General features: G+C 40.2%; 1 protein-coding gene across 6 annotated transcripts in view; it reads right to left on the bottom strand.

Moving 5' to 3' along the window:
- Positions 1-12770, bottom strand: part of CARF (calcium responsive transcription factor) — a 70113-nt gene that overhangs the window by 32272 nt on the left and 25071 nt on the right. For all 6 annotated transcript variants that reach the window (XM_073306466.1, XM_073306467.1, XM_073306471.1 and 3 more), the window contains exons 8-12: positions 10469-10589; positions 9755-9898; positions 6718-6948; positions 6040-6202; positions 3856-3931 (exon numbers count right to left, since the gene is read on the bottom strand). In XM_073306466.1, coding sequence (XP_073162567.1) covers positions 3856-3931; positions 6040-6202; positions 6718-6948; positions 9755-9898; positions 10469-10589 — 735 coding nt within the window. The remainder of the gene's footprint in view (positions 1-3855; positions 3932-6039; positions 6203-6717; positions 6949-9754; positions 9899-10468; positions 10590-12770) is intronic.

Below are 12770 nucleotides of genomic sequence, written 5' to 3'. Positions count from 1 at the left end.
GACAAGCTGGGAAGAGTCCAGAGGAGAGCAACAAAAATGATAAAGGTTTAGAAAACCTGACTTATGAGGAAAGGTTAACAAAATGGGGCATGTTTAGTCTTGAGAAAAGAAGACTGAGGGGCAATCTGATAACAGTTTTCAAATATGCTAAGGGTTGTTATAGAGAGGACGATCAATTTTTCTCCATGTCCATGAAGGTAGGACAAGAAGTCATGAGCTTAATCTTCAGCAAAGGAGATTTAGGTTAGATATAAGGAAAATCTTTCTAACTATAAGGATAGTTAAGCTCTGGAATAGGCTTCCAAGGGAGGTTGTGGTCGTCATCATTGGAAGCTTTTAAAAATAAGCTGGACAAACACCTGTCAGGGATGGTCTAAGTTTACTTGGTCCTGCCATAGCAAACGGGGCTGGACTCGATTATTTCTCAGGATCCCTTCCAGCCATATATTTATATGATTAACACATCCTTACAGGATCAAATAGAAGACAAAACAGGCAGGAAAGAAGACCATCTAACTACACCCAATGGAGCCATGCATTCAGTTTCTGCAGAAATCTGAAAAAAACCACATCTCTCTGAATTCAGGTAGAATACAGTATCTCACTGGATGATTACATATTTAGTGGACTCATTTGTCTTGGAGAGCCAACTGTGGAGCCAAAATAAAACAAGATTTGATTTTTCTTCATTACTGCCAGCATCCAGGAACCAAATACTGTAAGCCCACCCATTCTCACATTGAGAACCACTTCTAAATGGCTTCTGGAGGTACAAATACCCGTCCATCCAAAATACACAAATATCTCCAGCCATTGATTTTTTTGAGGATAAAGGTGAATAGTATGAATCTGGTGGTTCTGTAAGATCCTCCTTTCTGTAATATGAGAGCCTTCCTCAAAAAAGGGACACTATTCAAATTATGAAGTCTAAAAATTGACCTCCTGTACTCTGACAGTTGCCCATACTGAAATTCTTACCTTAAGAGTTCCAAGCATAAGCAGTGTTTTTCAATTCAAAATGATCCATTGCAGCAGCAGCTAAAATAGAAGTTAAAAACAAAGGCCCAGCTTAGTGTGCAACTCACTGTAAATACACTGGTGTGCATAGAGCTTTGCATCATGAAATAGGTGCACCAGCTTATTTACGAAGATTCACACATCAAGCCAAACATTTGTTTTTGTATTTTTCCTGCTACAACAAGGATAAGAATCAGTTTTGTGTGTGTGTGTAGTGTGGGGCAAGGGCTACATGCCAGGAATCCTTCAGGCAAGGACGGCAACATAGGATAACTGTTTGTGTGGGTAAATCTTTAAGCATAACGTTGATAGTGCCCCTTTAATATGCTATATTAGACTCCTCTATACAATATTCCTAACAAGACTATGATGCCCTGTCCCAAGGAGACAAAGATATAAGATAGCCAACTTGATCAGCGCTACTGAAGTTAACTAAACCACAGATCTCTACAGTGTTATTTAAACATCTTGCAAGAAGACAATCTTTCACGCGGCTGCTATTGCTCCCTTACTAAAACTGCCAGGTTTTTTCAAGAGGTTCATCTCAATCATGCTGGAAAGGCATGCTGGAAAGTGGGATCGCACATGGATCAGTTCTGGGTCCAGTATTGTTCAATATCTTCATCAATGATTTAGATAATGGCAGAGAGAGTACACTTATAAAATTTGTGGACGATACCAAACTGGGAGGGGTTCTAAGTGCTTTGGAGGATAGGATTAAAATTCAAAATAATCTGGACAAAGTGGAGAAATGGTCTGAAGTAAATAGGATGAAATTCAATAAGGACAAATGCAAAGTACTCCACTTAGGAAGGAACAATCAGTTGCACACATAAAAACTGGGAAATGACTGCCTAGGTAGGAGTACTGTGGAAAGGGATCTGGGGGTCATAGTGGATCACAAGCTAAATATGAGTCAACAGTGTAACTCTGTTGCAAAAAAAGCAAACATCATTCTGGGATGTGTTAGCAGGAGTATTGTAAGCAAGATACGAGAAGTAATTCTTTCACTCTACTCCATGCTGATTAGGCCTCAACTGGAGTATTGTGTCCAGTTCTGGGAGCCACATTTCAGGAAATTCATATCAAATTGGAGAAAGCCCAGAGAAGACCAACAAAAATCATTAAAGGTCTAGAAAACATGACCTATGAGGGAAGATTGGAAAAATTTGGGTTTGTTTAGTCTGGAGAAGAGAAGACCGAGAGGGGACATGACAACAGTTTCCACGTACATAAAAGGTTGTTACAAGGAGGAGGGAGAAAAATTGTTCTTCTTAACCTCTGAAGATAGGACAAGAAGTAATGGGCTTAAATTGCAGTACGAGTGGTTTAGGTTGGACATTAGGAAAAACTCCCTTACTGTCAGAATGGTTAAGCACAGGAATAAATTGCCTAGGGAGGTTGTGGAATCTCCATCATTGGCGATTTTTAAGAGCAGGTTGGACAAACACCGGTCAGGGATGGTCTAGATAATACCTAGTCCTGCCTTGAGTGCAGGGGACTGGACTAGATGACCTCTCGAGATCCCTTCCAGTTCTATGATTTTATGTTAGAGAAGAACAAGAGAAAGAGAGCAGGGAAGGATTTTTTCTGTGTCACATGTTTACACAATGGGAGGAACTGTCTAAATCAAGTATTCCTGAAACAAAGATTATTATTTGATGCATTAAAAATGTGTGTGTGTGGGGGGGTGGGGTGGGAATAATTTGTTCTAGATTTCCTAATGAGGACCCTGATCCAGCAAAGCACTTAAGCCAATGAATAGCTTAAGGCATGCGAGTAGTCAGTAGATCTAAATCACAAGCTTTAGAATTTTGTTTCACTATATATGTTTTAATCTGAAATAATAATAATAGTAGAATCCCATTTATGGCAAAGACACGATAATCCAATAAACCCCTCCCAACACCACATTTTGGAGCAGAATCCATTTTGACAAGGCAACTGCCTTCAGAAATCCATACTCTGGCTTTTCTTCGCTTCCTTGTTAAGTGGTATAGTAACTGCTGTGAAGAGATACTGCCCTTACCTTATGCATTCACCAAGAAAAATGATATTTCACAAGAATATCATTGAAGAAAGAGTGTAAGAAATGTGTCTCACTGCCTGGCTGTCAGCTAAAATCTGTATTACAATACAGATTTACAATAAAAATGTTAAAATAAATATCTCATTTAAATAAAATATACCAATAAAGGGGAAGTCAACAATGATTTGACAAAGTCTCGATGACAGAATCAAAGTCTAAGGATTATTCTCGCCCAGTTCCGTCCCCTCCCCTGAGCGTGTCCTTTTTGCACAAATGAAATTGATGGGTGTTTTGCCATTGATTTCACTAGGAGCAGGAGTAGGGACATGGGCCCTGATTCAGCAAGGTACTTAATCGTGCTCAACTTTAAGTATGTGAGGAGCTCCCACCACCCACATGCTTGACGTTAGGCATGTGCTCAAGAACCTTGCTGAACCGGGACCTTACTGATCATCTCCTTCTGCACCATTCCATTGAGCAAGCGCTAGAAAATTCTCTACATAGATGTTTTAAGCGTCTGAGCATTTCCTCCCAACCCAAATTGTTCTGCTCTTCAGTACACGTTAAAGAATGTTGTAAAAGACAAAGTCTACAGTTTTCCTACCTGCCGTATCAGGAATTGTAACAAGTTCCACAGACATGTGGTAAAGGGGGTGTGTGTGGGGAAAACGAGAATGGTCACTTCTTGGTGTGTTCAAATAAGAGAAGATAATTGCAAGATCTCTAAAAACCAGGCAGGATATCTGTACTTTTGTAACACGTGACAAAAACAAAAATTGAACACAAGTAAGATATCAATATGCTCTTACCCTCTGTAGGTGGTGAGGCAAATGTAACAGTCACTGTTTCTGTGAGAACATTCCCACCGTCTGTGGTCCACTGGAGCTGAAAGGAAAAAGACCTCAGTTCTCAGGAATGGGAAGGGTGCTGAGCAGGATTCCCTATAATACTGGTACAGACTCAAACTACAGTGAAAATCAGTGTCCAAAACATCTTATTTCTGTATTGTGAGTGCTTTCTGAGTTTTTGGGTTACTTCTTAAAACTGTTAAAGGTGAAGTGCTATGCTTTTAAAAGGATTCTAAAACACTTTCTGTCTGGTAGGCTAAATCCTCCTCAGAACTGGGGTAGACTTTAAAAATGAAAATAGATGCATTTTAAACACAAACTATTTGAAAATAATTTTCTCTATCATTTACAGGCTGGAACTTGAACTCAAGGATCTGCATGTATCCTGCAAAAAGCAGACATCAGAAACTCTTAAGAAGGGTAAAGGAATTCTGTGCCCTGCCCTGCTTTAGGTGAGATCACTAGCTATTGCAGGAGAACCAGTCTTGGCAGATATTAAAAAAAACAAACTTTTCAGCTTTTGTGTAAAGTACATTTGTGAATTAAGCTCTTAAACACAGTATGTTTTTCCTATTTTTTTAAACCAAACATTTCAATTCACCTTGAAATGCTATGAAATTAAAGTGCCACCAGATCAGCAATACACAATCTGAGGCTCTTGAAACCTCACTTAGCCCTGCATGCGTTGGCTTGGAATGAGGCATCACCCAGTGGCTGCCTGGGTCTGAGTCAGTCAAAGACCCAGTGGGAGTCACCAAATCTTGATACCACTTTCTCTACAACATACCAAAACAAACAAACAAAGTAATAATCCATCCATCCATTCCTTATCATCAGTAGTTCTCTCTCACCTGGACTGCTGCAACCTCATCCTCTTGTCTCCTCATCTCACTCCCATTCAGTTCGTTCCAAATGCAATAGACAATATTTTCATCCTCACTCACCAGCCAGACCACATTACTCCACTCTTCAAATACCTCTACTGGCTGCCCTTCATCCAGAGAGTCAAGTTTAGGATTCAAATTGCTGTCTTCAAGGTTATGCACCTGCCTTCATCTCAGCTCTTATTTATTACTATGTCACACCTTCTTGTCTCCATGACTTCTTCCATGCCACCCCATACACGTGAACAGACTTCCAATTCCAACATGCAAAGTATCCATCCTTCATTCAAATCCCAACTAAAGACCTACTTCTCTTATAAGGCTTACAAATGCTAACCTGTGTCAATATAAACATCCTCACCAATTCAGGTCTTCCAGTCCATGTCACTTTTCTATGTCTCTCAAAGTGCTTTTGTCTGCTATTTGGCTCTTTAATGTTAATCTTTAGGCTATATATTAAACATGCATCCGATTTACAGGACCAAATGCACTTGGTGGTGTGGGAGGTGGACCTGTCTATCACAGCAGCCTATATCAAGCAGCATAAAATCTTGTCCACATTGCACTCTGGAAAAGCTGAGTTTGCCAGTTCTTGGCAATTCCTTCATAGCTAATAAAAAATCCTGTCAATGGAGAAATCCTTGTCAATGCTTGCCCAAAATTACTTTCTATATGAGAAGAAAATTAGGGGCAACATACATTGGAGTACTGCGCACTTGTAAAGATTTATATTTTGTATTTACTGTTAGACACATTTTCTACAAAGCAGAGTAATAACACTTAGCATTAATATAGCACAATACACATTCAAAACATTGTACAGACATTAACGGGACCACGTGAGGTAGACAGGTAAATTTCATCCCCATTTTACAGATAGGGAAAACGAGACGGACTTGTGAAGTGACTTCCCCAAGGCAACACAGTGGTAGAGCCAGGATTGAAACTCAAGACCTTTGAACGCTGTGCTCATTTCTTCAACTACACTGCCTGAAATTAATGATCTCATTATATACCTCAGTACTGCATAAAGTATCAACTGTTAGCAACATTTCATTGATCATATATTGTTATAAAAGCCTACATTTAATCTATCCTTACTCAGACAAAACTTCCTTTGAAAATTTAACTAGTGGGAATACAAAGTCAGTGGGCGCTTTGGCTGAATAAGAGCCAAGTAGTAAAATTTAAGTAAGGTCTTCAGGATTCATCTCAGAGATTCAGAAAGAAAGGAGAAGAAAGCGTGAAGCTCCAATAATACCGTTGCTGGGATGCTTTCCGAGTTATACACCATCTCCCCGTTTCCCAGGGACTTCTGCACCTCATGGATGTGGTTCTTGATGTCATTCACAGTTGGGAAGAAGGACAAGTTATGCCTCTCTGGCACTTCCTCAGGCTTGAACAATTCTCGCTCCACAAACTTTCTGTCAAGTATTGGAAAGGGGAAGGAGGGAAAAAGGGTGTTGTCAAAAGTTAAAACACACTTACAACATTAGGAGATGTTTCTCCTTCTTCTGCAGCCACCTCTGTCTATGCCCTCAAATATGTTCCAAATGTTAAAAATTACAAGAAAAGAACAAGTTAATGGATCCCATGACCTGGCTCTTCTCCTCTAGTATCCTGGAAATTTTAAAGAGCTAACTCAATAAAATATACATTTCCAACATGAAGAACAAAAGCAGCCCTAGATGGTGATCTGGTATGAGGCAGTGTGAGGAGCTGGAATGCTAGGTAGTTACAACCAAGATAAAGTCCAATAAAAAAAATAAATGAGATGCTAATGCTATATGTGGGGATAAATTCAGCTAATGCAATATGGGGGGATAGATTCATGAAAGAATCAGCATTGCCACATAGCTTCAAGTCAAATTAACTGAATGTATAGTTGATAAAGTGCAATGGAAAGAAGGCAGTATAGTTAGAGTGGATTATGCTATACCTTAGTTGTTTCCTCACTGCATAGACTTGTTCTATTCCCTGAGACACCAGTTCTCGGATCTTATCTGCTACTTGTGGGTGAAGTCGGGAGGGTAAAGTACAGTTCTCATCTCTCACCGCATCTTCGTCTTCCTCAGGAGGAGATATGGGGAAAGCGGATGGTGAAGGAGGGAGGCAGGTCTCCATTTCGTGATACTGGTGGGCCTGCTGGGTGGGTAATTGCACATACCATCTGACGAGAAGGAGAGTTTCCAGGTACAATTCCAAAGCAAAGACAGTAAAACAAAATCATTTATTTAAATCCTTCCCCAGGAAGGGAACAATGCAATTGAATGAAGACCCTCTAATCTGGCCATCAACAAAACTTGTATATATACACAACTAACAGCATTCATTACTAGCACAGGTTTCAGAGGAGCAGCCGTGTTAGTCTGTATCAGCAAAATGAACAGGAGTACTTGTGGTATCTTAGAGATGAACAAATTTATTTGAGCATAAGGGGAAGTGGGTTGTAGCCCACGAAAGCTTATGCTCAAATAAATTTGTTCATCTCTAAGGTGCCACAAGTACTCCTGTTCTTATTACTAGCACATACAGCTTTCTCCCACCCCCACATAGGGACAGCGAGTATGTCTGCCTTGTATGGCACCAAACACATAGTTAATACTTAAAGTAACAACCAGCTTTTACATAATTTTGAGTACAAACCTAAAACAAAAAACTCCCAGAGATTACTCTTTTCTTTCAAGAAGCTTTAAATCTGTGCCCCAAAGCTTCCATAAAATGTACAGTACTGCAGTACAGGATTTTTGGCTTCATATCTGAAGGGAATATTCATTGAGCCACCCCTCTCACTGAATCTCTGCACTGCACCAAGCTTTCCATCCTTACAGCTAAGCACTAGATAGGATTCCTTTCATGTCAATGATCCTCTTAATTGACAAGAAAGGTGGCTATTGATCCAGATGAGGTATTCTTCCTCTCCCACTCCCCCAGATTCACATATTGCTCTGTAGCACTCCCCAGTCCTGATGGCCCTGTGATGGAGAGAATCCACAGGGAATCAAACACATCTCTCCCAAATGGCAATGCAGACATGCAGAGGGTGCTGAATCAGTCAATATAGGAGGCACCTTAACCAGTGCTTTGACACCACATGCTTTCTAACCAATATGTAGATGAAATACATAAATATAGTTGCTCTGATGGACAGTGTATCCCAAATGTGGAGGGTCCATCTATGCCTTTTTTTTTGAAAGACTGTGGGACAGATTACAATGAGTGTGGTATAATCATTAGAGAAAGACTGGACAGCAGCACACTGCGAGGGTTATGCAACCGACTTGCTTTGTAGCTTTGAGCAAATAATTGAACCTCACTATGCCTCAGTCTCCCAGTCTGTAAAATGGGAATAATAATAATAGTTAGTTACTTTGCAGGGATGCATGCGGCTTAATCATGAAGTGCTTTCAGAGCCTCAGATGAAAGACATTTCACAGAAACACTGTTATTCCACTTTTTGTTGTTCTATTTAATACTTTTAGGTATAGCACATAAACAAAAAATAATGTTCAGATAGTACTAATTTACACTGACTCACTACTCTTGGCTCACTCAATTTTGCCTAAGTATTACAAGCAAATATGGGGCTTGATTCATCTCTGCAAGCGGGGGGGGGGAGGGGAAGGGGGTTAAGTCCTTCAGCCCATGGAGAGAGCTGCACCTAAGAGCAAATTCATCCCTTAGAACAGGTAGACAGTGGTACTGCTGTTGCCCTTCGCCAAAGGGAACTGCTCTGATTTGTGGTTAGGGCTTCAACAGGGCTACACAGACAGAATCTGCCAAGGAAATGTGCTGATTCAGCACATCTCTTGGGTTCTCTAGCCTTGACTTTCTCCCTGGAAAATACCAGCCTGTTCCAGGTCCCCTAATGGAGTATAACTTTATAAAACATCCTCACACTATGAGCCTTCCTAGGCAGACATTCTGCCACTGCATGGCTACAGCCTGGATTTTGCTGGCAGAGATTAATCAAATGTGGAAGATCAAACCCTTTATGGAGATCCCAGCTATACTTACACTTAATGAGCCTTGCTGTTTACAGTATATGGGTGTTTTAATATGGTTCTTGAAACTGACATTATCTTCACCAAAAATTATTAATGTTCCCTCCCTCCCCCCCCACACTCACTATGGTCATACGCAAATAAGGTAAATGGGTCCAGTACTGCAACCCTTTACTCGTGTATATTCCCACTGATGTCAATAGATCTATGTAAATATGTTCTACCCACATGAATAAGGGTTTGTAGGGGAAAACCCTTCTTGTGGTCTCTCCGTCAGGCTGCTCACAGAAACCACATCCATGATTTGTTTATTCACATTTTGCAAGTTCTAGCCCAGATCCTTGGCTGTGGATCAGCAATGTCCAGCACAATTCACCTCGGGGGTGAGGGGTGGGAAGGGAGTGTGTGTGTATGTATGCACAAAGATGGTTTAAGTCACCTTTGTGCTCCTTTGATCTTGGGGCTACTCTGGTCCCCTGGTATAAGGAAGAGCATCTGATTTGAGGCTCTGCTACCTCGTGTTGGCTGCCAACAGCCCCAAGGATAAAGGACTGCTCTGACCACACCCTCCTGCTCTCCGAGTCATGCTCTCTGACAGGTACAGGAAGGCAGGTTGTGAAGGAGAAGCCATTACACCAATGTACAGCATCTAAAGATCCTCCCATACTGGAAGTGATCCTCCGATGGTCAGCTGCCTTTGGGGCACAAAGACACCCAGGTTGGGAGAGGTCTGGCTCATTGTTGGTAACGTCCACACTCTTGTAACTGCTTCTGTCTGTATTCTGAAGCGTATTTTATGTAACTCCCACAGTATGGTATGTTACACACTTACAAAACACTTAGGAGTTCCCTTGTGAATGGTTTTCTACCTTTTACAACAGATTTTAATGAAGCCCCTTTTAAAAATAGCCAAGCAACTGATTTTCCTTTCCCCTCCATTTGTCCAGATAAAGAAACGAGTGAAAATTTCACCTGAGGACCCCTCCAGCATCTATCAAGTTCTTCTTCAGCATGTTGAAAGCTTTCTCTTGCTCCATTCTTATGATTTTCTTGTCAATTTTGGGGTCAGTAGGAACTCTATACTCAGGAAACTTTTGAACCTTTTTAATATAGATCCTTCCAAGAAAAAACAAAACAAAAACCAGAAAAATCCAGCTTCATTATACTTCTCCCTCAGGGGAAGGCAGAAACTATTTTATTTCAGACTATTTTTATTGTAAAGAAACTGCAGGAAACTCAAGCAAAGAGGTTCAAAGGGTGGAGAAGCCCCAGAAGTTCTCTAAAGGATTGGTCAGTAAGGTAAAAAGTGAACTAGAAGAGCCATTCCTGAAACCCAGGAAGTTGGCAGCAGAAAGCTCAAAGGGGGGATGAGAATACAGAAGATGCCACCGGAGTTGGATAGGGAGAGGTTTTTGGTGAATGGCAAGAGCTATACATTCCCTGATAAATATAACTCCAAAATAACAGATTTAGGAGATCTATCGGATTCTAGCCACGTCCACTTTCATGGAAAATTATCCTTCTCTCTAAATGAACATTAACTCCTACTTATATAGGAGATAAAGCAAAATATATTTATAAATCTATGTCACAACACAGTTACCAATTAGGTTTCTTGAGATGCAAGCTCTCTTATATCAGTTACCAGTTTCTCCAGATCTTTTCAGCTTTGTAGCTAATGCTTACCGTGCTGGACAAGTGGCTTTGTACAGCTGGCAGGAGGCATTTTCTGGCTCGCCAGTTTTTTTGGGTTGGAAACCTTTCCTCCTGGGCCCATACTGGCATTCCATCACAATGGCTCTGCTTCCTGTGGACAGAAAGCAACTGGCTCTATTATTAATTCAAACATCCAATGGTTCCAGCCAGCAGACGACAACAAAAAAAGATTTCTGAGGAGAGAAGAGTGATTTGAAGCACTTATTTTCATTCTTTTCTTGGAAGAACACATGTTCAGGGTTGGGGGTGCCTGAGTTACAGAGTGGCTGCTTTCCCCATAATACTACTCAGCACTTATGGAACACATCACAGTTTCAAAGGACTTTCCAAACTAGCTAATCTTCACAAAACTCCTGTGAGATAGGTAATTAAATATTGTCATAGCCATTTTACAGGGGTGAAAATTGAAACACAGAGTTTTAAAGACAGATTCTGCCACCTTTACTCATGTTTAGCACCAGTACTTTACACAACGAGTAGTCTTATGGGCTATTTATTGAGTAAGGTGCTCTACTAAACGCAAGTAGAGGTGACAGAATCTGATTCTAAATTGTACAGTAAATCAAAGGCACAGCTGAAATCAAGACTTGGGAATTCATTACTTCTTGTGCCGTGTACAGTTCTTTAGCCTTGCTGCCACTTGATTTCTTACAGGTTATTAAGGTTTGTGAATTTGATTCCAATTTCTTCTATTAACCAATATTATATCAACACGGTACCCAATATAAATATTACTGTGCAAGAAAGATAGATTTCCACAACATTTGTGAAAACTTCATTAGAGTAACTGGTTTCTTTTATTCAGACTTATGGCAAAGAGGAGTGAAGTAAAAGAGGTAGCCTGACAGAACTGGGAAGGGAACCATTATTTGTTCTGAAGAACATTTAACTTTGTTCCCCAGCACCTCCTGTTCATAATCCAAATACTTTAGCATCCTGATTTTTAAATACCATTTTCTAGCTTTGAAATAACAGATATGTTTATTGTGTCACACTGCTGAGTTATGAGCGGATTCTAAATGATGATCAAAAATATTTTGCATGAGAATGTGACATTAAAATATCAACGCAAATACAGATACTATTTAAAAAGAGGAACTAGATGATATAGTGGACTAGTGCACTGACTTTTTTTACTGGAAATCTGGGAACAAATATTGGCTTAGGTCACTAATGAAAAAGAATTTGGTAGTTTCAACCTCGTCCTTGCCTGCATGCATGACAAAAATAATTTGACAGGACCCTGATTTTACCAACGTCTCAAGTGTCCAAAATCCTACTAAAATCAGGGTTTGGATAATTGAAGCTTTCTGTTTCACAATACAGAATGCTGGCCAGCTTCTTCAAAGCTAACTGGTTCAGCAAAAGCAGAGGCAGGCCAGGGACTGAAGAACAATTCCACTTATGCAGAGATTAGAAACTCCACAAGAACAGCACTTCAGTCCTGCACAGCTCAAGACCTCTGCAGGCCTGAAACTCTACGTCTATAGAGCCTCAGTAAGTGTGACACCACAGCAACATAACTGATCTTCAGTTAACTAGGAAGTCAAGTTAACTGGAGTTTGGAAAATCAGCGTTCCATTTTAACCTGCAGACTCTGTTCAAAAGAAGGCTAGGATTTTAACAACAGGGGTGTTGTAGACTAGAAGTAAAATTCATGAGTAGAATAGTGTATAGAAAGTATATACAGTGCTTCCTTACCTCTCTGTCTGGCCAAAGCAGGCAATATTAAAAGCAGGCTAAATTAATCCACGATATTTTTTAAAACAAAATATTAACTGAGCATGTTTTTTACTCTCTCTCTCTCTCTCTCTCTCGGAGAATCATTTGTTAAGCTAATCTCACAAGTTGCTAAACAGAACTGGTGTCTCTTGGGTGGGAGTGGGGGAGTTTGTTTTTCTGGATGTGTCCTTTAATATATTCTTGCTCCTCTTCATAGCTGAATGGCCTTAGATGGGTCTTAGGCCTTAAAATGGGTGATGACATTTCACTTTTTCAGTTACTTTCAGCTCAGACAAATGCATCCTGCAGTCAACCATGTATCGTATCCCATAGGTCCCATTTAAACAAGAACAGACTTGATCAGTTTCACATCTCAAATTCACACTCACACTCATTCAATACTTGCTCTATGACTCAAGAAATATGAAATCACAAATTGGCAAAGTCTACACATTTATTTAGAACTTAACCATCTCTCTGGTTAAGTTTTTTGAAAGTTTTTTTAGAGTGATTTTAAATACCTTATAGGTTCCTACTGACCAAGGTTTTC

This window comes from Lepidochelys kempii, chromosome 11, assembly GCF_965140285.1.
Source record: "Lepidochelys kempii isolate rLepKem1 chromosome 11, rLepKem1.hap1, whole genome shotgun sequence".
Taxonomy (NCBI): Eukaryota; Metazoa; Chordata; order Testudines; family Cheloniidae; genus Lepidochelys; species Lepidochelys kempii.
Note: the sequence above shows the minus strand (reverse complement) of the source record. Positions and strands in the feature narration are given on the sequence as shown.